Below are 26,391 nucleotides of genomic sequence, written 5' to 3' on the forward strand. Positions count from 1 at the left end.
TATGCAAGATATTAAGTGGGCGTAGTAGCCAAGAGAAACTATTTATAAACTCCTCTCTGCACTAAAATCACTGATGTGAAGAGCTGCGGATCCCTAGGCTGGCTCCTTCCTACACCTTGTACAAGTCTTTGATAAATGATCTTTAGAAGACCTTCCAAATCTAAATATGCCATATATTTGCAGCATTTCTCCTCTTTGTTACTAAGATCATTTGCATGAGAACAGGATCGTTAAGCTTGCCATCTGCTCCTTATTCTGTACCTGAATTAACTATTTCTCTTCTCACTGCATCAGACTCATTGCCATAATAGACATTTACAATAGACTAGCTTCTTGAAGAGCCTGCATTCTTCTGTTGACCTGATGAGATTTTGAGCTTACAAAGAGCTCTTCATCTCTCTCACCAACATAAGTTGGTCCAATAAAAGATATTACTTCACCAACCTTGACTTGTATCCTGGGTCCAACACAACTACACCACTGCATGCAGTCACCTGTTGAAACAGGCAAGTACACAACATAACATAACTTGGGGGGTGGCAGGTAAGAGATCGAGTGAGCTCAGGTCCTACATCAGAACTGTCTTTCAGTTCCTGTTAAGCCAGCTTAAAACAGAACAGAAAGTGCCACAGACCCCTTCTTGAAGGCTATAGCTAGCACATGGGAAGCAACAAGCTTCAAGTAACTGAGTTGAAGCTAGTCAAGAAGAACATAGTCTTACTATCTACTACATTGACTGGGGCTGCGCAACTGGCTACCCTTATAGAAGCAGATTTTGTTTAACTAAGGATCACTCTAGGTTTAGTATTTGCCTCCTGGCATGTTTCCAGTTTGCCACAGCTGGGCCATGTTTCAGTCAGTTACCCCAGCATTCAGTGCTCACTCAAATCAAGCAGGATCACTGCATGCCACAGCCCTTCTACAGCTGTGTAAAGGGAAGTCAGACAGTTTCTGAGTTCCCAGCAGGGTACTTGCAGGCATCTGCTATTTGACCTCGTTAGATCATCTCTCGTACATCATGACCGATCTAGTGTGACTCCAAGAGCAGGGATCACATCTCTACTTCAGCCAACCTTGCTTTGCTTTAGAACTGGGTTCCAAGAACCTGGGGCAAAACCCAGCCATTTTACCACATGTATGGGCACAGTTAAGACCGTCATTGCAGAGCTAAAGCTTCTCCTTAAGAGTTATGATCTAACCAATATTGCACTACAGCACCTCCAAAGCAACTCGAGCTACTGTTAGTCATCCTCCTCCCTCTTGCCCTGCTACCCCTTTTCAAGCCACTTCTTTATTTAAAATGCGATGTCTCGGATAAAAAAGTCTGTATGAAGTGCCTTGCACATTTCCAGGTACTGCATGGACAACAGGACTTTGGCTTACTAAATTGTCAAATGAGGCAGGCGCCTGCTGCCCCCTGCTACCAAAGGGGATGTCGTTTACTTAAGCCCTTCTTTCTCAACACTCCCAGTTTGTTCACTACCATTCGAGACATTGTCCAAAGCTTGGTATTCTTTACATATACCTTATTCAGAGAGTGGAGTTACAATTCAGATATTGAATACAAGCAAACCACAGAGAAACTGGTAACACCTGCTTAATCACTGATCATAACCCCCACTTTACAGTCTCTTCAGTGCACTGTTCGTCGCTTACTTCTCCTTTCTATAGGGCCTGCCATGCAAGAATCTCAAGATGTTTTACAAGCATTATAGGGCTTTGGTGCATCTGCACCAATGTTAAGTTCTGAGTAACCCCATTTCCAGAATGGAACACACATCAGAGGTAGGATAACAGTTTGAAAAACAGCAACAAAGTGATGAGGGGACTAACTTAGCAGGAAGTACCAAGCAAGCAATTCTGTGGTAGAGAAAGGAATGGAAACTCAAATCTCATCCATATGCTCTAGCATTAACCAGTTTCCTGTCCACTGACCTGATCCCACCACCATACAAAGGAGGGTGCCAGCTTTTAGGCGTTTTGTTCAAGCTGCTCTTACTCTGGGGCAGGGGAAATTCTTCTTGCCTGTTCGAAGCAGACACCACAGTCCAACCACCACTCACATGCAGGGGCTCAAAGCAGCTTTACAATATAATAGTCACTAGAAATGCTACACTCGGGTTACCCTCCCTATTTCTCATTACAATCCTGCCCTATTTTCTTGGCAAGCAAAGGAAGTAAGAGAGGCACCCTCTTCAGGGGTAGAAGAGGATTTGTCTAGTTCACACATGACCAGAAGGGTGTAGATTGGAATGCTGGTGCCTACCACATAGGTAGCTTCGCCCACAGGTGTTCTTAGTTATTCCAATACTCCCACTGACAAAAGGGCAGGGTCACTTCCCTTTGATGCACCCCCAAAATGTCTTCGAGTGAATGTTATATATGCTAGTGGGCGGTGGAGGCTAACAGGAAAAGTCTCCCCTACAAAAACCCTAATGATAATTCAGGATACCTACTAAGATGGAGTAGCAGTCTCCCCCCAGAGCCATAGGAATAGAGGACAATGTTCACAGTTCAGATGCTTAAACAGGAGGCTCTTGGGTTTTTATGTCCCCTACTTCACGCCACTCCTAGCACAGCATTTCTAGTTATGGGTCTTGCCAAGAGCAGAGTCAGTCTACATGCCAGGCGTGGGGAGTGAGACGCCCATTGTCATCTCTCCACATACTCCCAGGCTAGGCTGCAGAGACAGGCCAGAGTAGCGTAATGGGCTCACGTCTCTCAGGAGCAGAATCGCCTGGGGCATCAGGGTAATGAGAGAACCTACTTGAGACACACAAGCAGCTCCCTGGCTGCAGAGTGCAGACAGCACCGCAGCCATAACCCAGAGACAGAGCCCGTCGCTCCACGTTGTGCCCGGGCGGCTCCCCCAAAAGGGTCATCCTCACACTCGCCCGCACCGGGAGCCAGTTCCACACACGACACGGGCTCAAGCCAGAGAGCTGCCTGCTGGAACCCGCTGCAAGGCGGCTGGTTTCAGGGGACTACAGCGCATCAGGCTGCCAAGCAGGGGAAGGGGGACCCCCTCTCCACCCCCACCCTAGAGCCCCCGCTCGGAGGAGGTGCGGCCTGAGGCGATGCACAGCAGCGGGGCTCTCCCCGCCTCCACACCCTCCCTGACCAGCCAGGCGCCCCAGGACTCAAGACGCCTCTTTCCCAACGAGGAGGGGACCCGCCGCGAAGCCCCGCCGCCAGACTGCAGCGCCGGACCGCCAAGGGGAGGGAAACACCCAAGGCGCCGCCAGAGTGTTTTCGCGGGGGGAGCCAGAAGCCCTGAAACAGCCTCTTCTAGGGACACCCCCGCCCCTCACGGGGAGGCGCAGCTGCAGCAGCCGGAGGGACCCCGCGCCCCGCAGCCGCCGCCCCCGCGCACCTGCACGGCCCGGCTGAAGAAGACCCCCGCGTCCGAGGCCAGTTTCTTCATGTTGAAATCCATGTCCCTGCGCGCGCGCCGCCGCAGCCCAGCTCCCAGCCTCTCCGCCGCCCAGCTACAGCCCCTCAGCGGGCAGGGGAGACTAGCGCTAAACCGAGTCAGCCCTCAGCGCGCCCGCCCCTTTATAGGGCCCATCGGCGCCCTCTGGCATCCTCGCGGCTGCCTCTTAAAGGGGACCGCACCCGGCACGCCGCCCCCCGGGCGGCGGCCTCGCTGTTGTCCTGTATGCCGTGGCAGCTTCGTGCAGGCCCAGGCCTAGACCCATGGACGTAGCACCAGAGACCTATAGGGCGGCTGTGTGGGCCCTGAGCTCTGGGTAAATAAGGAACCTCAGGTCCCCGAGAGTGCCGCTAGCTGCCGCTGCCGCTTTAAGAGAAGCTCCTCCCCTTTCCTTCTCAGTCTGCCAATCACAGTCAATCAACACTGACATGTATGCCCTCCTCTCCTCCCACGGGGAAGGCTGCTCTTTGCTCTTCAACCGCACTCTCTGCTGTCGCCACCGGCTGGCCAGGGGAGCCAACTGATTGGTCCGCGCAGGGACAGCCCGCTGTTCTGATTGGCTGGTAGCGGGCGGCCTCCTACGCGTTCCTCCCTCAGGTGGCAGTCAGGCTAGGCTGCGGCGCGCAGGGGAAGGAGACGCTGCCCTTCCGAAGCCATGGGATGTGCCTGGGTGAGAACGGCTCAGCCAGGGCTGCGGGCTCCCCCTGTTGGGGGTGGTAGCGCCCGGGGTGCCGGGGGATGCGGACTCTTCCATTCGCGCGGGGGGGGGAGTGGGTTATTGTCTCTTCGCTGTAGGGGGGGACTCGATGGGGCCAGGGGCAATAGGGACCAGCTGGGTGAGCAGCCCCGGGCTGCGTTCGCGCATCCCCCCGGTACCTCTCGGCCCCCTGGTACAGCTGCCTCGACCTGGGTTTATGCCCCCCACAGGGGGCTGGCTGTGCTGGGGGAGGTGTAATGCAGCCAGCCACCTGCGGCCGGCGTGCCCGGGGGCGGGGGCTCGTGCCGCGATAGAGCTCGCTGCGCTGGGGAGCGGTGGCTGGCCAGCATGGGGTGCGCCCTGGGGACGGGGCTGTGCCGCGCTGGGGTTTATTATGGAGCAGCCACAGAGATGGCTGCCTTGTACCGGCATTTGTACTCGCTTTGGTGGGGGTTGTGCCGCTGCAGAAGTGGGGGGGGGGCAAGATTTAGACTTTGGGGGAGTCGGGTGCCTTCATAGGGCAGGGAGGTGGCCATGCTGATTCTGGGGCTAGAAGGAAGTAGCTAGAAAGGCAGCTTCCTAGCACTGGGGTTTTACTTTGGAGCAGAGTCTGTGCAACACTGAACGCTGGCAGGGGGCAGCAGCAGGATTAGGTTCCCATAGTGGGGTTCATAACAGAGCAGTGAGGGAGATCCCCCCCCCTTCTAGAGTTGATGGGAGTTTGTGCTGGGGAAGGAAGTATCTACGGAATGGCTTATGAGGGAGTAGCCAAGGAGGTTGCTGAACCACGCTCAGGTTTGTATTGGAGCACCTCCGGCAATATCAGAACGGGTTTCTGGTGTACGTTATCTGACTTACTGTATCCTTGAAAATAGTTTGCTTTGCATCCGTTTAAAATTTATGCTTTATAAATAATTGAACTCGGCATCCCACAATAATGGAAACGAGAAATTCAATCACCTTACATTATTACAATAGTAACAAATCCAACCATAAAACCAAGTAATTCCAAAAGACCTGGCCCTTTAAAATCCTTAATTTTCTCAAAAGGCATATTAATTGCCTTAAGCTTACAGCCCAGGAGGGATGGAAAGGGTATACTGCATTCTTTGTTAACTTCTGACATTCCAGTAGAGTTCTAGACAAAAGAAAATACGTAACTGTCCTATACATTGTTGCTTTTGCTTTTGCTTTCTCTGCTGATATAATTGAAGCAATATGTGTTGCTATTGCCTGTGTTACCAGCCTCCAGAGTTGGGTATCAGATAATTTTTTAAAGTTTGAAAATAGTAAGACACTTTTTGGCTGTTGGTCTCATTACATGCTGTTGCCCCTTAGGCAGTTGTTACAATTGTGATCCAGTTATTATTTTTCATTGCTGCTATCAGTATTTTTAGTGTTCTTTTCTATCTAATTCTGGCATTTGAAGGTCACATTGTGCTGTTCCAAACAGATTTTCCTTTTACAGTCCGAGTAACACCACTGCGCTTCGGCTTGTGCTCTCTGAGGCAATGCAGAGAAGGCAATCCATGCTTTGATAACTTGCAGGATGGATTACTGTAATCCATCACTCCATGGATTAGCAGATGCATGTACTGAAGTCCTGCATTTATTCAAATTCTCAAGTTGTTTTCTCGATCTATATATTGACTAAATTTTTTATTTAATACAAAATTGTTCTGTTGCCATGGAAACAATTTCTATCTGTTTGGACCTGTGTATTCTAGACCCTTCCTACTTTTCACTTTCATCTGCATTTAAAAGCTATACTTCTGCATAACTCCGCTTCCAATCTGATTGGCTGCATCCTGGAGGCTCTAAGATCTTATGTCTAGGTCATTGGACTTGGTTACTATGGGCTAGGAATTGTTTTACTGAACTGGTTTAAAACATGACAAGTTTGGCTTGTCAGTGAGACAGGGGCCAAACAATGGAATAACCAAATTTAAAGAACATGCTTTAGTCAAGGTACAGACCAAGGCTATAATATTTAACACGTTTTGGTTATACGTGCTGGCTGAACAATGCTTGTTCAAAGCTAATTTGTCCACAACTGTACTTAAGCATAGCCTAAATGTGACTGTGGTTGAACTGGTGGGTCTTTGGGCAGTGTGGATGTGGCCAAAAAGTGTTATAATTCTATTCTATTAAAAATAAACAAACCTGTTGTAGCTTAATTCTGTGCCTGAGCTAAAGCAGTTTTGTTTCAATCTGGTTGTAGTGACTTGGCTGCTGTCCACATTGGACAGCACAACTGTATTTAAACCAATTGACCCTGAACTACTATAAAAGCCATTCAGCTGACATACTTCCTTGTCCCTCGTAGATTGGGCCATTGATCTAGTCTAAAAGTCTTTGGGGTCGCAAGCTTCAGAGCTACTTGGATTGGGAATTCTCATCCTTGTTTAGTTTGAGAGGCAGACATCACTGTTTGTAAGAATAAGCGTAATATCCCTTTTCTGTGGTTTATCCCATTATAGTTGTCTTGCTGTTTTAAATGGATTGTAATGTGCCTTCAGATGCGTTGTAAGAAAATTTCTTTATCGGAGGAAATTGTACTGTTCTTGCTACTATTTACCATATTTTTTTCCTATTCCTTGCAGAGAGAAAATTCACAATTGGAGACCGATTCTGGAATCCCAAGGCACATTTTGAAACAAAGTTGGATTTCTTTGTGAACTCTCTGAGCAGTTCCCATAAGTGTCCTTGCCACACACTGACTCCTGTGCGTATTCTGAGCCTCATTCAGACATGGCCTTTCAGAGAACGGAGGGAATGTCCATCATCCAGGCCTTGGCAATGACAGTGGCAGAAATCCCCGTGTTTCTTTACACGACATTTGGGCAGGTAAAAAAAAAACAAAACAAAAAAACAGCTGGATTTTCTGCAGAGTTATTTGGAGTTTTCTTTTACGGGGATGTTTGCAGCAGTTGTTTTGGAGGGTGATGAAGAGAAATAACAGGGTGGTGCTGGGGCAAGAGAAAGGGAGGATTTAACGGTTGCTATGGGGTGATTGCACTTGTTTGAGGGACTGCGGAAGGAATCGTGAATAGAGGCTTTTTACAAGAGGTCAGGTGTCATCTGGGGAGGTTTGGGGAGCATCCTGCAGATGAGAGGGAAGGAGGGACACTTGTTGGGGAAGCTTTGATGGTGGGTTTGGCAGTGAGGAGGGGGCATTGAGAAGAAGGCTGGTCCACTGGCTAAGGCCATAATCTAGGACTTGGGAGATCTGGGTTCAGTTCCCTGTTCTACCACAAACTTCCTGCATAACCCTAGACAAGTCATTTAGCCTCTCTGTGTCTCAGTTTGTCATCTGTAAAATGGGGATAATAGCACTTCCCTATCTCACAGGGGTGTTGTAAGGATACGTGCATTACAGATTGTGAGGTGCTCAGCTACTGCAGTGATGGGGGCCACATAAGTATCGAACAGAGAGGGGAATTTAGCTGTGAAGTAGGGAAGGGTTGCAGGAAAATTGAGGGTTTGCAGGCAAGTATGGTTAGATGCTGGAGAAAAGAATGGGCACTGTACAGAAACTGCTCTGTAGAGAACATTCAGTGTATATTGCTCTGTATTCCAAGAGACAGAGTTTTTGTGGAAACAACAAATTTTGATAATTTGTTGGGCTGATCATAATTGTACTGAATTTTCAAAATTCTACCAAGTTTTGGCCAAGTAGAAATTGAAATTTTAGTCCAAAGTGTAACAGTAGTTTTATAAACATCTGAAAAAGTGGGGGTTATAATTATGGAGGTGACACTGTCGTAACTCCAAAATTGCTAATGCCGCATGCTATTCACCCCACTTTTCTTTGTACCAAGCAGAACCTTTGGGTCATCTTTAGTTTAGAGACACTCAGGTATAGTTTTTGTTAAACATGATTATCATAAATGGAAAAATATACTAATGCAACAGTAGGGATAAGACTAACTGCCCCCAAATCAGGAAATTCAGAGTTGAGGTTAATAACAGTAACTGTCTCGCATATAAGTATTACAGTAAGTGCTTTCCTAATAATAAATGTACTGCTATTTTGCATTTATTTAAGATCTTATTGTGAAGACTTCCATTGACTACATTGGGCTTTAGATCAGGCCCGAAATGGCCCAGACCCTAACCCGCCTCCCAGCCGCGTAGGGCTTCCTGGACATGCCATCTACCACTTCTCAGTCCTCAGAACGATGTCTCGGGTACCTCTGCCTGGAAAATGATGGAACTCATTCAGAACGCTGTAGTGGAACATGTATATCGTCCCCTCCACTCCCCGTCCCTCTTTAGGTGGATGTAAAATAATTTGTAGCATTTGTAGTGTAACTTACATGTGCCGGGGTGAAATCCAGTCCCCAGTGAAGTCAATGGGAGTTTTTGCTATAGACTTCAGTGGGGCCAGGATTTCACTTCTGGTTGTTAGTCTGGACCTACAATCTTTTGAGCAGGGTCGCTGAGGCAATCTCCTTTTCTTGTGAAAAGTGCCATGGGATCTTTAATATCCACATAGAGAAGGCAGCCCCTGAGGTTTCAAGCTCTCATCTGAAATGATTATACAGAGAGAACTGCATGTAAATCATACAGGACTCTAATTCTATCTGCAGTCTATCAGATAAGATATTCTCTCCTTCACATCTTGTCCTGAAGAGTTTAGCATTGCTGGGCACTATTGAACAGTTGCTGTGTTCTACCCCATGGATGTCTATATTTCACTGGTGGGTAAATCAGTGCCTGTAAAGCACCTTTTGGTCCTAGCTGTCCTGGATTAAAACTGCTATATAAATGGGTGGTGTTACATTGTTGCTCTCTTATATCTCTTGTGTTTAAAGTCTGTCTTCTCTCAGCTGAGACTCTCCCCAGGCCTGAGGAAGGTGCTGTTTGCTACAGCTCTTGGGACAGTTGCCTTAGCTCTTGCTGCGCACCAGCTGAAGCGGCGTCGACGTCGAAAGAGACAGATCACCCCAGAAAAGTGTGGCATTAAGCCTGGAGGAGTCCCTGCCCCCTCTTTACCAACCAAGAAGGTCCCTTCAGTGAAAAAAGGTTGGTATTGCAAAAGCAGATGCTGGGGGGAAATGCAACGTAATGTTAAGGAACCTTTGTGTAAGCAATATTGGCTGGGAGGAGAAAAATATAGGACAGAATCCCAGGTAGTTCCAAGCAGATGGGTAGATCAGGTTGCTAAAGTAGTTCAAAACACTATACAGAGGCAGAATGAGACTGGGAGGCAAAACTAATCAGACAGTAGCCTAATAGGAGCCACAATGCAGAATAGATAGCAGAACACGCACAATCGTTACCCTAGAGCACAAGTGATTGAAAAGAGGCTGTAGGGCTTTACTGCTGTTGCCATCAACTTTAACACAAAAGGAGACTATCGACCCCACTGTGTAATACTTTCACTTGATGTGTGTGGCTATATGCATGCAGTGACCCACAGCCCACATCTGTGTATTGATCTTGGTGACTATGATTGGCTCCATTTGATGCCTATTAGGTGTGGCAGTGGGTTTCTGACAAATTGCTAATGTCATCTGTCCAAAGCATGGGCATTGGCAGCGCTGCCCTGAAATCACCTTTAGCAGTCTTTGGAAGCAGTAAAGGAGGCGGTGTAGTCTGGAGGAGTGAGGACAGGACTGGGAGTCAGGAGATTGTATTTTAAACCCAGCTTTCCCAATAACTTGCTGTGTGACTTGGGCAAGTCCCTTCATTGTTCTCTTGGTTCCCCATCTGTAAAATGGGATTAACAATTACCCAGCTACCGCAGGGGGTGTTGTGAGGATTAAGTATTGTCTGTACAGCACTGTGAAATTATGAAACTCTAAAAAAACACTAATTATGAAGTCAAGCAAGTTTGCTGCTGTTTGCACTAACGATACTTATTTTAGCACTGTACATGGCAGAAGAGAAGTAATGCATTGATGCATAATATTTCTCCAATAACACTTTTCACTTGCATACGTCCTTTCATCCAAAGAGGTGAATAAGTATTCATAGTTCCATATTCGATGGGGAAACTGAGTCAGAGGTTAAGTGACTTGCTCAAGGTGACAAAGCAAGTTAGGAGGGAATAGAACCCTGACTTCCAGCTATAGCTATTAGAAATACGCTTCCTCCTCCTTCTGCACATCCCTTAATCAGCAGATCTATGCCCTGTCACTAACTAATCACAGTTCCCTTCATCATCCAGGACTTCAATGAAGCCATTTTGCTTTGAACCAGATTTTTCTGTGACTGCTTCCTTTTTGACCCCACTGAGAACTGATTCTTCTGGAGATGGCACTGCCTTCTCAGCAGCCTTCTGGAGACTCTGCTTCCAGTGGTGCTAACCTGGGGCAGCACAGGACAGATTAGAGTGAGCAACACTACATCTGATTGCATAGGTTCCTTTCTCTGATTGCTGTAAACAGAGTGGGAAGACCTAAAGGCTTGTTTTTACCCCCCTTCCAATTACAGGATACTCCAACAAGAGAGTACAAAGTCCTAGCAGCAAGAGCAATGACACACTCAGCGGGATTTCCTCCATTGAGCCAAGCAAGCATTCCTGCTCCTCCCACAGCCTAGCCTCGGTAAGAGACCCTAACACCATTGCTATCTGCTCTAGCCAGCAGAGGAAGGAGTCACACTTACCTGCCGACCCTTAACAAGATTGTTATTAGTCATCCAGAACTAGTAGAGTGGGTGGAATTTACTTGTCCTGAAAACAATTTGTTTTGTGTCAGAGCTTTTGTAGCCCTGCAGGTTGAGGTATTGGCCCTTAAAATTCCAACATTCTGATGACCAGTGTGCTTTATTCCCCACCCCTCCAAACTTCAATTCCAATATGATTTTAGGGCTACTGATTGGAGATCAGCCAGAGCTAAAAACCAATTGTGATACTGTACCTGGCCATTTTGGGATGTCCCCAGTGACTGAGGTAAGAAAGGGAGAGCTTTATAGCAGAGAGAGTAGATGTTGGTTCAACATAAGCACTGCAGCCTGCACCACTGCAGCTTATGTACAAAGTGTAGACGCTTAGGGCCCTTCTTCTGCTGGGAAACTTTCTAACCAACATTAAAACTGCTTAGTGCTGTAGCATAGACCCTATTTTAGGCCCTTTAAAGTAGCCTGGATCAGAAAAAAAATGGTTCAGGTCAGGCTACCTTAAGCCTCATAAAATTGGGTCTATACTATGTCTTCAAACAATTTTAAAACATCTCCCCAGTGCAGACAGGCTCAAAAAAGACAGCTAAAAATGTAGATGTTGCTTATACCATATACTAGGTCTACATTGGCAGTTGTCAGATCTCCCAGCAGTGTAGCTCCATTGCTAGTGCAGTCTGGCTGCCAGCATTTCTATAACTGTGTTATCTAACTCTACTCCGAACAGGTCTAAATGATGCTGCGTCCTGTCTACACTAGTGCTCCCATGAGTGGGGCTGTGAAACAGTGGAAAAATTCCTGAAAACTGCCAGGGTAGACAAGGCATTTGAGTGGAAGTTACTCGTTAGATCTTCTACCAATCCAGCTGAAGCATAGGAAGATTTAGGCAGCGAGTTTGTAAAATCTAATTTTCTAACTCCACACTAACTCCTTCAGTTCTCCTGTCAGCCTCTCCCTTCATCCACAGGACAAGAACTGGTTATATAGCTCAAGACTTTTCCATCTTTTTGCCCATGCCCAGCCAAAAGCAGAAGATACCAAATAGATGTACAGGTCTTTTTTCTTTGTCTCAAAGAAAGGGTGGGTGGTAATTAGCGTGACCAGATGTCCCGATTTTGGGGTCTTTCTCTTATATAGGCTCCTATTACCCCCCACCCCCTGTCCCGATTTTTCACACTTGCTGTCTGGTCACCCTAGTGGTAATAAACCCCTGCCAGATTTTTGTGTTATGTTGCATGGATCACAGCTAACTGGAGAGTGAGTAAAAAAAGGCTTTTGCACAGCCAGGGGTTAGCTCAAATAGGCAAGGCATGGGGGGCACACATCAGACAGTGAGCTGGCTCCATCCCCCTTTACCAAGCGAATGGCTAAGCAGCAAACTGAAGGATTGGGGGTGCGGGGTAGCCTCCCTCTTTCCCGTGGATGTGTTTCTTCTCTCATTTCCTGGTATTCTTGGTTTCAGAGAAAGGATGGGTGGGAACAAACCTCCCTCCCATGTTGCCAGACTGCACTGTTCCCAAATAATTGGGCTAGTTCATTTGATTGTGTGGTGGGGGAGAATAGCAGAAAAATGATCTTCCACTGAAAGCTAGTTTGGGAATCTTGACCTAGTTTATTGGGGAAACTTAGGGTGAAACACTTCTGTAATGGGTGAATACAGAACCAGTTCAAGATCCACTTCTGAGGTTTGTGAGAGAGATGAATGCGGGTTTCTAAGTGGTATATATTTGCCTCTAATCTAGCAATATCAAACTGACTTGGGGGGAGATCTGAATTCCATTTTTAAATTTGGTTCATGGGTACTTTTATTTGGGATCATTATGTATTAGTTCAGTACCCTATTGTCACATTTAGCATTGCTTGGAGGGAAAATGTTAAATTTTAAGACAACTGCTGTTTCTGCCCTTTTTCTTTTCCATCTCCTGTCTCTCTCTCTCTCTTTCCTTCCCCACTCTTGCATCTTTCTTTCCTTTTATTCCCTTTGCATTCCCTTCTCTGCAGTAACTCCCAGTTCCCACTCTCTGGGCTTCACTTCCACCTCCTTCCCCATTGCATCTGACAAAAGGATCTGCAATGATAAAGCTAACTCTGGCCTTTAAAGTACTGTCCTTAGGCTGTCAAGTTTTCAGCCTAACAAGATTAGTGGGTGGTGTGGAGGGAGTTCACACTTCTTAGAGTAGTTGTTTCAGGCTGCCTGTGGATTCTGGCTTGCACTTAAATACTAGGGACACATTTGGAAGGCTTTGTTATTTCTTTACAGTCCTGAGGGTTAGAAACCATTTTTTAAATGGAAGTGGAGATTCTTCAGAATCTGCATATGCAAGGTGGCTAGATCTCCTCTGTGGACCAAGGACACCACTGCTTTAGTCAAAGGACCTGAAGATGGGGAGGGGATGGTGGGTGAAGCAGTTTCTGTTCTTACCTTCAGAAATTCGCACCTTGTTAAGGTGAACAGGGTGGGGAAACTAATCCATTGTTTGGTGGTAGGTTCCTGTAAGGCTGCTAACGTGCAGGGGCAGGCTCTGCCCTCTCACATTCACCAGCAGTCATTTCATAGTTGATAGACTGGAAGGGAGACACCAGACAGACTTCATTCCTGCTTCTGAAACATGGTGAGTGCAGGACCTATTCAGAGACAGCCTTCGGAGCAGATATATTCTCTAGCATATTTGGACTCAAAACCTTGGGGCTCAGTTTTGTGCAAATCAGGGTAAGTAGACTTCAGCTACAATAGAAAAGCAATTTAAATGCAGTTTGACTTCTTTAAGAGGTAACTATAACAGGACTGCTTGGAAATAGTGACCAGAGAATTTTTCACTTGACCAGAGCTCAAAGAGCCGGGAACATTTAACATTCCTGTGGTGGGAAGAACACCTCAGCAGCCCAATACTGTGGTATTTAATTTCAGAAAGGGGAACTATGCAAAAATTAGGAGGTTAGTTAAACAGAAATTAAAAGGTACAGTGACTAGAGTGAAATCCCTGCAAGCTGCATGGACACTTTTCAAAGACACCATAATAGAGGCCCAACTTAAATGTATACCCCACATTAAAAAACACAGTAAAAACTAAAAAAGAGCCACTGTGGCTTAACAACCATGTAAGAGAAGCAGTGAGAGATAAAAAAGCATCTTTTAAAAAGTGGAAATCAAATCCTAGCGAGGTAAATAGAAAGGAGCATAAACACTGCCAAATTAAGTGTAAAAATGTAATAAGAAAAGCCAAAAAGGAGTTTGAAGAACAGCTAGTCAAAAACTCAAAAGGTAATAACAAAATGTTTTTAAAGTACATCAGAAGCAGGAAGCCTGCTAAACAACCAGTGGGGCCCCTGGACGATCGAAATAAAAAAGGAGCACTTAAAGACGATAAAGTCATTGCAGAAAAATGAAATGAATTCTTTGCTTCAGTCTTCACGGCTGAGGATGTTAGGGAGATTCCCAAACCTGAGCTGTCCTTTGTAGGTGACAAATCTGAGGAATTGTCACAGATTGAAGTGTCATTAGAGGAGGTTTTGTAATTAATCGATAAACTTAACAGTAACAAGTCACCGGGACCAGATGGCATTCACCCAAGAGTTCTGAAAGAACTCAAATGTGAAATTGCGGAACTACTAACTATGGTTTGTAACCTGTCCTTTAAATCAGCTTCTGTACCCAATGACTGGAAGATAGCCAATGTAATGCCAATATTTTAAAAGGGCTCTAGAGGTGATCCCGGCAATTACAGACCGGCTACTTCTGAATCTATATTTTTTTCATGTATAGTCAAGTACTCTTCAAACAAGTGAGCCATTCTGCTCTCTAGCCTTTTTTTGGCGGGGTGAGTGCAGGGCGGCTGAGATTCCCCCTTATGCTTCGTACTAGTTACTTCTCCAGTGCTACTCTGCTGTTCTGTAAATCAGGATTTACCAACGGGATGAGTTAGAAAACATAGTAAGAAGCTGATTTAAGAGATCTGTAGGTTCAGGGAGAGAAGAGAATTCACTTTAGACAAAAACATACCCTAAATTCTGGTAAGTTTGACTCCTCCTCCACCCCATCCCACCCCGCCCCCTTCCCTTTGAAAAAAAAGTCTTCCAAGCCTCTTGCTAAATCCTTTCTATACTTGGTGAGTTCCCAGAAGTGTTCAGCCTGTGTCTTTTTCCTTGCATCCTCCAGAAGTTCAGGATTAAATTTATTTCCATGGAACTGTAGTGTTAGCCAGTCTCTGGGCAATACTGATCATTCTTTCTGGTTTTCTTGACCCTGGGATTAAGGAGACCTTACCCTTAAACTGCTGAGGTGAGTTACAACTCATTTGGCTCTTGGAACTCCATCCTTGAGCTCTGAAGACAGGAGAGCAGAATTAACTTCTCTAAAACACCATACAGTATCTCCAAGATCATCTCCTCCTCCTCACATAGTGTTCCCTAGAGCAGCAGTGCATCATACCACCTGGAATCCCTACGTTCCAGTAATGCAAAGCAAATTGTAACATAATGGTTCATGAGAGATGAGCAACTAAAATCAGGTCTGAATTGCATGTGGGGAAGTGAAGTGGTAATCAAAATGAAGTGATTTTAAAATCTCATATTTTATGACTTGCTGTGGCTAGAAATAACTGCTGTACAATCACATGCAATGTCCGTATCCTACAGCCTTTGAACCTAGCCCTGATAGCTTGCAGTATCAGATCTTAAAATGCTTTTATGGCACTAGCCCAGCACACTGAACTAAGACCTAGAACAGTGTGTCTCTTGCTTCTGCTCAACCCCCACCTACAGAGGCTGATTAAGATTTATTGAGGCCCTGGGCACAAAGAACATTGGGGGGCCCACACCCCCATCATGGGCCCCCGCCCCCTGCTCCTCCCTTTCCCCCCACGGCCCTGCCTCCTGGCCTGGCCAAAAGTCAGGCCATGGTAAGAGCTGCTCAGGGAATCTGGGCTGCTGTGAGGAGCCCTGGACCCTCTACCTGTCCTGGATGGCACGCCCTGGGGGGCAGGGAAATGGGCCAGGGGCTGCTCTCTCCTCACAGCTGCCCGGGCAGCTCTTACTATAGTCTAGGGTGACCATATGTCCTGTTTTGGCCAGGACAGTCCCCTTTTTAAGCCCTGCCCAGGATGTCCTGACTTTTTTGGCAAAATGGGACAAATGCCTCCCTTCCCTTTCTTGTAGCAACCGTCCTGGTGTCCTCCTTGTTTCTCTCCTCCCCTTTCTTCATCGCCCTCGCCGGCATTCCAGGCAAGCACACTAAGGATGTGTCTATACTTTGAGCTCAGAGTGTGATTCCCAGCTCGAGGACATATACCTATGCAGCCAAATTTAAGCTATGCTTAAGTACAGTTGTGGAAATTAGCTTGGAACAACCATTGGTCAGACAGCATGTGTGAACAAAATATGTTAAGTCTTCTAGCCTAGGTCAGTACCTGCAGTAAAGCATGTTCTTTAAGCCTTGTTATTCCATAGTTTGGCCCGTCACACTGAGAAGCCAAACTATTAGCATGTTTTAAACTAGTTCAGTAGAACAATTCCTAGCCCATAGTAACCAGGTCCAATGACCCAGACTAGATCTTGAAGCCTTCAGAGATGGAGCCAATCATATGCACCTATGGTTTCTGATGGGTACGTACTTGGGGTGGCTAGCCCCTCCCTCTGCAGCTACACTCTGTTGTTAGCATACTAGCTTGATCCCGACTAGTGCAGCTGTATCTCCATAAGCTGAGGAATCACCCACCCCCAGCTCAAAGTGTAGACATACCCCAAAGTGTGCTTGGCTTGTCATTGCTTTGTAAGCCAGTGAGTGGGGTCAGGTAGAGATTATTGTACGAACACTACTTTCTTATGTATGTTTAAAGAGGTTATCAGGCTCCTGGCTGGAGGAGAGTGATACTCTGTGCCTTGTGAATGGATTTTGTCTGTTGTGTTAGGACTTGGCCCGAAGCATTAGGGCCCTTGCAGCTCCCTGTGAAGTAGCTCTTGAGCACCAATGTCTTGCACTAAACTTTATGGACATACAGAACTAGGATGGATTTGGATTGCATAACACCGATATTCCTGCCATCTACATCTTCAGTATTTTCACCTTGGAAAAGCAAGAGAATACTGAAAACAAGCCTGAAAATTGCAGGAGAGACAAAGGCCATGACTACGCTATGGGCACTACACCAGCACAGCTACAGCCCCCATAGCGTAGCTGTTTCCTACAGAGACAAAGGGTTTTCCATCGCTGTAGGCAATCCACGCCCCTGAGCAGCAGTAGCTAGGATGATGGATGCATTTTCCCATCAACCTAGCCGCGTCTACACCATAGGTCTACGTCATACTTGAAGGAAGTTCTAAAAGGAGCTGCTGTTCTTTCTTCATTGGATAGATAGTGGCTGTGAACTCTTCCAGCCCAACACCAGCGTCTGCAGGGCCCTGGGAGACGAGAGCGATGGAAGATCCTGGAGCAGCTGGTGACTCTAGTGCTGAAAACCTCTATATTCAAGGTAAACAAAAATTAACCTGAAAGAATAATCCCTTATGTTGTGAGAGTAGGAGTACTGTCTCCATGTTCATTCGGTCCTTGCTCCACCAACAGATATGAGCACTGTCTCCTCCTGTGCTTAACATCAACATTGTTCCACCGACAAATTGTTGTTCACCCGGAGAAATCAATTTCCTCTCCTTGGATGAGGAATGGTGATGGTTTCATTGAATCCTAACCCAAATGAACCTCCATAAGGGAAAGAAATATCTGTTACTTCCTTGTACAGTAAATCCTCACTTAATGTTGTAGTTATGTTCCTGAAAAATGCGACTAAGCAAAACGATATTAAGCAAATCCAGTTTCCCCATAAGAATTAATGTAAATGAGGGGGTTAGGTTCCAGGGACATCTCTCTCTCTCTCTCTCACACAAACACACAGTTTTAAACAAACAATTTAACACTGGTACACAGTGATTATGATTGTGAAGCTTGGTTGAGGAGTCAGAGGGTGGGATATTTCCCTTACTGCTAAATGATGAACTAGCAATTGGCTGAGCCTTCAAGGGTTAACTCTCTCATTCTGCAAGGCAGCAGGAATGGAGGGAGATATGGGCATTTCCCTTAAGTACACTGCCTTGTTAATTAGATCAGCTTGCGGAGACCGCAGCTGCTGCAAGCTCCCTCAGTCCTGAGACCTGCTCTTTGGAAGATGGGGTAAGCAGGGTGCAGGGGGAGGGGGACACCCTGACATTAGCCCCCCTCTTCCTTCCCTCCCCCCCAGCACAGCAAGCAGGAGTCTTGGGGAGCAGATCCAAGGCAGAGGGCAGGAGGAGCACATGGCAGTGGGGGGGAGGGACACAGATGAACTGCAGGCAGCTGCTGCACAGGGAACTTAGGGGAGCAGGGAGCCAATAGGGGGCTGCCAGTCCACCCTGGTTCCAAGCCCCCACCAGCTAGCTGTAACAGGCTGCTCTTCCTGCAAGCAGTAGACAAAGCAGGCGGCTGCCAAACGGACGTTAGAAGGGAGCATTGCACAACTTTAAACGAGCATGTTCCCTAATTGATCAGCAATGTAACAATGAAAAACATTAACTGGGACGACTTTAAGTGAGGAGTTACTGTATTCTATTGGTTTAGGCTGCAAATGGTTTGGGACGAGACTTCACTCTACTCTCACAAATGAGCAAGGCATCTTATTGGTTGCTACATCCTTTTGCTGTATAAGTGACTGATTTCACTGCTTGTGTTTTATTGCATTGCCCAGGGATGGAGCTATTTGAGGAGGCACTGCAGAAGTGGGAGCAGGCATTGACCGTAAGGCAGAGAAACAGCACTAGCACTCCAGTTTCTTGGGACAACACAAAACAAGAAGAAACTATGTCTGAAGAGTTGCCTGAGGTATGTACCAACCTCTCCTCTACATTATCCACCTAGTGAACATTGTGAGGGCCAGATTGGATGGGAGAAGGGGAGGTCATCAGTAGGAGACTAAATATTGAAAAGCAAGTTTGGAGGAGAGTGGACTAGACAAGGGAGTATCTGCTATGGCTAGGACTCATCCTTAACCACTTGTAATTTCGTGATATAGCTTTGCTGGAATTAGAAAGGATGCTTCTCCAACATTTTTGGCTAAATCTTTTTCCTAGTGAGTTTTCCACCAATTGTAAACTCAGTGACTTATGCCAGAAGATTCTTTGTCAAACTTCAGAGTTAGTTATTGCTAGGAAAAGAACACAACAAGGTAGCCTGTGTGGCCTAGTGGCTATGACACTACATTGGGACTCAAGAGACCTGGGTTCAAGTCCTGGCTCCACCACTGCTTTGCTTGGTATCTTTATGCAAATCACTTCCCTCTTTGTGCCTCGGTTTCCCCATCTGGAAAATAGGGATAATATTGCTCTTTGTAAAGCACTTTGAGATCCACAGATGAAAAGTGTTAACAAAGAGCTATGTGTTATTAATTATTATTAAATACAGCAACAAACTAGGTTAAGAATAGTTTGTCTGGTCCAATGTTATTTCTCTTTTTAATGCCTTTAAAATGGACGGTCTAGCTAGATTGGTTGCCAAGATTGTACTGAACTGTACTGAAATGGAAAAGCTAACTAGTTGCACACTTGTCTTACTAGAGGAAAACAAATTTGTGAGGCTGGACAACTCTCTCAGCCATTAGAGAAAGGGAAAGTTCAGAGAAAATATGTGCCAAAATACTCACTTAGAAGAAGAGAGTTGCCGGCTTATCCAGTCACCTACAAAATGGACAGTCTAAGGCTGCAGCTGGCTGTCTCCCCCAGATTTAAAGGGTCAACTACCATAGGAGGGAGCATGCTGGGAAAGGCTCTTATAAAAGGGTTGTCCCAAAGTAGAAAAGTTTAGTGGTGACTAAATAGCTAAAGCGATAGCACCTGCAGGTAATGAAAGAGGCCAAATTATGAACTGTGTCAAAATTAGGGATGTTGATGTGAGATACCCTGAGATTCTTATAAAACAGAACCTGGTGTCTTCATTGTGTGGGATGTTTATCTTTTGTGTTCTATTATGTTTATGCAAGTCAAATCTGGATTCTTTTTGATATTTGCTGTGTGTGCTTGAAGTGTCCCCTTGTGTTTCTACAGCTAAATTGAGAGTTGCTTCATAATCAAAACTGATCTGGTAGTTTTATTTAACTGTTCTAGCTGAGGGCTTAGATCTCTATGAAAGTGAAGATCTAAGCAAAGTATAATGAAAGTAGACGTATAAGCTTTTCTTTCACCCACTCATTGATGTTACACAACTGTGCTAACAGCAGACTTCACTCCTGTCTAATAACATACTGAAGCTGATCTGCATTATTCTGGTGTCTGGCCTGAGAACAGAGAAACTAATGCAGGCTTTATGGAATGAACAAACCTTTATTTGAGACTAGACTGAGATAACTGAATTCTTCCTTGTGACTGATAGCCCATTATAACTGTTTCTACAGGTGATAGGCTAATGTACTATTTCCTCTTAAATGGATAAACAGCAGAAGGAAAAAGTTGTAGTTTGGAGTAGATTGCATACAAGCTGCCCTGGTTTTATTGCAAGTTTAACCTGAAGTGAATCTGTAATTAGTTCAGTTCATTAACTTAACTATAATTGGTAAATAATAACTGTTAACGCAAAATTTCACTTCAGTACTTTGCTGTAAGCATCTCTAACAGTGATCAATTGTGCTATGTCAGCAGCACAATTGGCTATTGAGAGATAGTGTCTGCTTATGTTTAAGCAGGAGTCCCAGAAAAAGGAGTTTGCAGAGAAGCTTGAATCTCTCTTGCACCAGGCATATCACCTTCAGGAAGAATTTGGGTCAACGCTCCCTTCCGACAGCATGCTGCTAGACCTGGGTAAGGTGGGCCTGGGAGTCAGCTATAGGTGCAGCCATGAGAATATGCTACAGCCACACCAGGGAGTAGACCTGAGCTCCATACAGCCTTAATAGGAGATGGGTATCAAGCCTTTCCATGAAATTCTAATGTTTTATTTGTCAAGGCCTCAACAAATTCCTGCTGACAGGATAGGGGTGGCTGTTACAACAGAGTTTGAGTGTAATGGTGTTATAGGATGGACAGATAAGGAGATAAAACAATTTAACTTGTGTGCAACCTGTGAACAACAGCAGTGGAAACATGCAATGGATTGTAGTCTACCAGCTGCTGGTCTCAGGTTTCAAATGGTCTTTGCCTGCTAGACTGAGGAAACTAATGAATCTAGTTCTGAGACCATTTTTCTTTTCCTAGTAGTAGATAAGAGTGGGTGGGAGAAAGACTTAAAGAAGAATACAGTTTTTCAGTGGAAAATAGCATTTTTATTTGGAAGCCACTGGCTTAGCTCCATATTATTTCTTAATAGACCTCATGTACCATGTGCCTCTCTCCTGAAGGCCAGCCAAATCTCTTTAGTTGAGAATGTCAAGGAAGTGACAGGAATTTCAAGATGGCCACAAAGGGGCACTGCTGCCACATAAAGACTTGCATATAGGGAAAAGTGTGCTGGGTGGGAGGAATGGAGTTTTAGAGATATAGTGCTAAACATAAACTTTTTTTCTGCCCCCTCCAGAGAGAACTCTCATGCTTCCCCTGACAGATGGGTCACTGAGACTTCGGACAGATGACGAAGACAGTTTGACTTCTGAGGACTCCTTCTTTTCTGCTGCAGAGGTGACTCAAACTCTATCCTTTGTAAATAAACCAATCGAACATAACTTAATTTGCTGCATTGGGAACTTGCCCATGCTGGTGATTCTGCCATGTTCCTAATGCTGGGGAGAGTATGAAGATGGCCATGTGTTTACTTCATCTAGCGGCATGTAGTAATAGCTAGACAAGTACTGTAAAAGCATCTGCAGCACCTGCTAATATGGCTTGTACTACAGCTGTAGTAGAAGAAGGAATTGGACCATGCAGGGGCTAAGGAAGTTGTGATCCAATCAGAATGGGAGTTCCAGTAATGTCTGAATGTCTTGGTGTGAAATGGCGCATACCAATGCCTTCTCAAACTGATGGACTCTAATCTCTTGTTTCTGAAGTCCAGGATTTGCACAGATATAACAAAAATTTTCTTCTGACCTCTTCTGCTTTCTCTGCAGCTCATTGACTCCCTCCAGATTGGGAAAATACCTTTTCAGCTTTCCAAGCCAGCAGCTGCATACGAAGAAGCTCTACAGTTGGTGAAAGAAGGGAGCGTTTCATGCAGAACACTAAGGTGAGGTGCTAAAAGGAGTCTTCAATCCATATGACAAGACTCCTTTGGCTAGAGGTATGAACTCCTCAGGTTACTTAGTAGGGGCTTGGCACTGGGGTTAGAATACCATTTTGAGAGAGACGTTTTTTAGCACCTTCTCTGCTGGCTTGGAAATTCCAAGGGGGTGTTAACTAGCCCAAGACTTCAGATGCTGCTTGGGTTTGTTTAACTTGATTCAGGCTGGATACATCCTCATACTGTGAGAAACACTCTAAGATTACTAGTTTCCTGGGGCAGTGAGCTACAGCACCTTTCACCTCTGGGTTGTTGGCTCAAATCTAGCCATGGAATGTAATGATCAAAATGACTATCTGAAAGTGGCTCGGTGGCTTACATGAAAGGAGCTAGTGGTTTCAGTTAGTGCCCAGTGAGATTTTCAAAGGAGCCTAAGGGAATTAGGAGCCCAAATTAGGAACTTGGTCTCTGCCTCTTCAGACTTGTTTTGTTACTGGAGTTTGTAAGATCCTGCTTTCCTCTCTTAGGACAGAGCTTCTAGGCTGCTACCATGATCAGGATTTCCTGGCAAAGCTCCACTGTGTCAGGCAGGCCTTCCAGGTAGGAATTTTCTAGCTATCAGAACTCTGTTGCATCTGCACTTGAGAGGCTTCCTGACTGTTAGAATACATGTCACTTCTGGTATCTGTCCTCGTGAATGAAAAGGGTCTGTTAAGCCTGTCCTAGACACTGAAGTCCTCCAATTCTACAGAACAAGTAGATCGCAGAAAGCAGCAGAGCAAACTTCCCTTATCCTACACCTTCCCCAAAATGTGTTTCAACCCTTACTCTAGGAGTGAGAAGATAAATCAGGCTCTGTGCCCATTCAAGATGTGGCTTTGTAGCCAAGACAGACACCAGGTTTACATATAGCAGTTCTTATAATAAAGTTCTTGGCTATTTGGGAACTGTCTGGAGACTACCAGACTTGCTTCACCCAGGCTGCTTGACAGCCTCTGATGGCAATTAGCCTGGAGTTGTACCACCTGTGACCTAGGAGTGAAAGGCTTTCTATCCTCAGCCATTCAGTCCCCAGAATAATATCTTTAGGCTGAAGGTGACTATGTACCTCCCAGATCCTTGCATCATCATAGTGCAAGAGCTCACATACTTTTTTTTTCTTCTTGCCACTCCCAGACTTTTCCAGCATTCTATACCTATTTCCTACAGGAGGGAAGTCTTTTACTTCATCTTCACCCTGTGGCCTTTTGTTTTGCTTTTATGCACCTCACCTTTTTAAGCCTTAGCACCGTGATGATCCTCTTTCCAGCCAGGGAGGACTAGATACTTTTTCTTTAGGACATCTCTGAATAATCAGTTGTTGACATGAGGAGTTGCTGAGTGACTCGAAGAGATTAGATTCACTAGGAGCACAGACTTCACAGAGCTCATTGCCTTGGGCTGAATAGATTCCACTATTTAAATTCATGTCTGCTTTCAGGCCAAGGAAAACGTGAGATCCACGTTTGCTTGTTTCACTAGTGTAAGAACCCTCCTGTTGTCTCCTATCTCCACTGTCATGGAATAAGGACTTATGTTTACCTAATTAGTGAAAGATTCTTTGGTCTCTTTATAGGCCCTTCTGCAGGATGAGAGCAACCAGTTGTTTTTTGGAGAGGTTGGAAAGCAGATGGTGACAGGACTAATGACAAAAGCTGAGAAGGTAGGAGGGCATGTGAGTGGGAGATAACTGAGTTGCACCTTGTATGAGCAAAGGTGCACTTCATAGACACAATTACTCAATCCCAATTTTTAGCTAATCTGTGTGATTTCCCCCTCCCCCTGTCCTTACTGTGATCACCCACTTGAAAGGGAAAAAAACAGTTCCCATGTTTGCCCTCTCTTCACTGGTTCTTCCTGGGAGAAGCTCTGTATGCAACCTCCTCTCCAAAGCCACCATCACGGATGATGTGGTTCATTAGTGGGAAGGTGTTTCAGGGGGCTCCCAGCTGACGCCCATTGGGGGGAGGGGGAAGGGGAATCAGGCACTCTGTTCAGTGTATCTGTTCTGTTGAGGTCAATGAATGGGAATCTTTAACGTGGCTTTTATTCATTAAACCAACCTCTAGAGCAGTAAGACTATGCTGCCTTGCTAATGTATGAATGGTAGCTTCTTACTGGAATCAATTAGTCACCTATAAGGATGTCTGTGTAGGTACTTATATAGCTTTTGTCAAAGTATCCAAGTGCGTACAACATGCAACCTTCAAGTGGTGGTGGTGTTGTGGCCACCACACCTTCCAGAAATAAAATCCTTCTCTTTCCTCAAAGGATTGTTGACCAAAAAATTATAAGCAAGTACTCGCCTGTGTAAATCGTTTTGACATATTCAGATCAACAGGCTAGAGAAATGCTTAATAGTAACCTGAAACTATATAGTGCTTCTAATTGTTCCCATTGTCTCATTTCTCTGTCCTCATGAAGAACCCCAAAGGTTTTCTGGCAAGCTATGAGGAGATGCTACATTACGCACTGAAGCAAGACACCTGGCCAACCACTCAGCGGGAGCTGGAAGGACGAGGGGTTTGTAGAGGAACTCTCTCTAGAAAGATAGAGCAGAAATGAGAGCCTGAAACAATGTACTGGAAGGATCCAACAGTGAACAGGAATTCTAAATTAAATATGTTGGTCACTGGACCCCAAAGCTACTGCAGTTAACTTACAACTATTTTGCAATAGTTTATGGGACGGGAAACTCCAGCTCTTAACACCGGGAAGTTAAACTGTGGCAACTAAAAGTACCCAATATTCCAACTTTCTCTGCAAATGGCTTTGTAGTTAGGCCTGTAACACAGTGGTTAGGGAAAATACCTATCCAGGGCTGTAGCTGCCTTCAATATAGCTTAATACAACAACAAAAATCTGACTCATGAATTCTTTCTGAACCTGTTTCTCCTGAGTGACAGTACTACAGTTGTAAAGCTTGTAGCTGTATTGGTTTCAATTGGTTTTGAATCTGCTTATCCTTAACACAAGACTAGTAGGGCAAACGCTTGCTGGCTTAAACTTCAAACCATTGAACTGAAATCAGTGGAGTTGTGCCCACTTACACCACTGGTCAGTTTGGCCCTTTTTGTAACTAAAGAATTCAGAATCCATTTCTCAGATGGTCCCTCTTTGGTCTGAGTTCCTTTCTATAAGCTCTTGTCTGTGACTCGTCTGTTCTCTGGCAGGTGGTGTGCATGAATTTCTTTGATATTGTGCTGGACTTCATTCTCATGGATGCTTTTGAGGACCTAGAGAACCCTCCCTCCTCTGTCCTAGCCGTCCTGCGCAACCGCTGGCTCTCAGACAGCTTCAAGGAGACGGTGTGTTAAATGGTGGTCCTTGTTCCAAATGACTATTTCATTATTATAAGGACAAAAAAAGAGAATCAGGCTTTCTGATTACATAGAAGTCTCTTAAAGGAACAATCCTATTTTTCTGTCCCTCTAGCTAACACATGAATTGGCCAGTCTCTTGATAGATCTGAGTAATTTATAGGGAATCTGTGTTGGCTCTAGCAGGTTCATTCCTTTATCAGTTATTCTCTGTAATAACATAATGTTAAAGAATAATGTGTGTAGACCGCACTCAGCCATCACCTTCCTAGCTGTTAAGGAAATGACACTTTCCTGTACTTTGCAACTGGGAGGGTGGTGGCTCAGTGTCTACTGCTTTTCAGGTCTTTCTCCATTGGAGACCCTATCAAAGTGAACCCTGAATATTAATGCATTTTCTTAGATCTAGCTATCCTGCATACCTTAGACTGTCTAATCTGCAGGGAGCCCAAAAAAGCATATCTGTTTAGAAACCATGGCATTCTTACTGACGTTCCTATGATTCTGGTTTCCAATCTTGCTTATTTAAAAGCAAATCACAATATTCCATATTAACTGCCTACAATACTATACAGTAGCAATGACCACAGACATCACAAGTTAATAGTGTTTTCCCTTTTACATGGGCTGTTTCATTGCTGGTGAAGTGATGGACTAAAATTCTGTTTATGATCTGCATTCTGGAGTAGCTGGGGGCCTCCTTCACTGGATGGTATTAGGGGTATTCATAAGCACTGTGTCTGGTCTGGTATGGATTTAAAGTGACCAAACATGCTTTCAGTTTACATAAGTTTAACTTTGGAATTTAGCAGGGCCCCTATCTGCCACCCAGTAAAGGGCTGCAGAATGGTGGGAACAAGTAATGCTCCAGGCCATAGTGATGGCAATATATTGGTAAGTTGCATCCTGTTCTCTGGAAAGGCTCACACCATTAAATGATGTTGGGTTTTTTAATTGCAGGCCCTAGCAACTGCCTGCTGGTCAGTTCTGAAAGCAAAGAGGAGGCTTCTAATGGTAAGTAAAACATAAAAATAAGGTGTTGTGGGTGAATGTGTGAGAGAGATGGCGGGGGGAGATACTGAGCGGGGAAGGAAGGAACACAAGGCACCTG

General features: G+C 45.3%; 2 protein-coding genes across 12 annotated transcripts in view; one reads left to right on the top strand and one right to left on the bottom strand.

Annotated features, from left to right (window-relative positions):
* The window catches only part of SH3GLB2 (SH3 domain containing GRB2 like, endophilin B2), a 41,152-nt gene extending 37,435 nt beyond the window's left edge, over positions 1–3,717 (bottom strand). For 4 of the 8 annotated variants that reach the window (XM_065572336.1, XM_008169207.4, XM_008169206.4 and 1 more), the window contains exon 1: positions 3,374–3,571. In XM_065572336.1, coding sequence (XP_065428408.1) covers positions 3,374–3,436 — 63 coding nt within the window. In that variant the 5' untranslated portion in view covers positions 3,437–3,571. Of the gene's footprint in view, positions 1–3,373 lie in introns of all 8 variants that reach the window. The other 4 variants (XM_008169211.4, XM_065572337.1, XM_008169209.4 and 1 more) reach the window with 4 other exon arrangements.
* A 246-nt stretch (positions 3,718–3,963) lies between these two features.
* Positions 3,964–26,391, top strand: part of MIGA2 (mitoguardin 2) — a 30,114-nt gene continuing 7,686 nt past the window's right edge. For 2 of the 4 annotated variants that reach the window (XM_008169201.4, XM_042854232.2), the window contains exons 1-14: positions 3,964–4,103; positions 6,734–6,977; positions 8,948–9,158; positions 10,572–10,684; positions 17,107–17,224; positions 18,470–18,603; positions 20,456–20,570; positions 21,283–21,383; positions 21,812–21,927; positions 22,449–22,521; positions 23,537–23,623; positions 24,385–24,483; positions 25,134–25,268; positions 26,241–26,294. In XM_008169201.4, the coding sequence (XP_008167423.2) occupies positions 6,882–6,977; positions 8,948–9,158; positions 10,572–10,684; positions 17,107–17,224; positions 18,470–18,603; positions 20,456–20,570; positions 21,283–21,383; positions 21,812–21,927; positions 22,449–22,521; positions 23,537–23,623; positions 24,385–24,483; positions 25,134–25,268; positions 26,241–26,294 (1,452 nt within the window). In that variant the 5' untranslated portion in view covers positions 3,964–4,103; positions 6,734–6,881. Of the gene's footprint in view, positions 4,104–4,846; positions 4,971–6,733; positions 6,978–8,947; positions 9,159–10,571; positions 10,685–17,106; positions 17,225–18,469; positions 18,604–20,455; positions 20,571–21,282; positions 21,384–21,811; positions 21,928–22,448; positions 22,522–23,536; positions 23,624–24,384; positions 24,484–25,133; positions 25,269–26,240; positions 26,295–26,391 lie in introns of those variants that run through there. The other 2 variants (XM_042854231.2, XM_024106099.3) reach the window with 2 other exon arrangements.

Source organism: Chrysemys picta, chromosome 18 (assembly GCF_011386835.1).
Source record: "Chrysemys picta bellii isolate R12L10 chromosome 18, ASM1138683v2, whole genome shotgun sequence".
Classification (NCBI taxonomy): domain Eukaryota; kingdom Metazoa; phylum Chordata; order Testudines; family Emydidae; genus Chrysemys; species Chrysemys picta.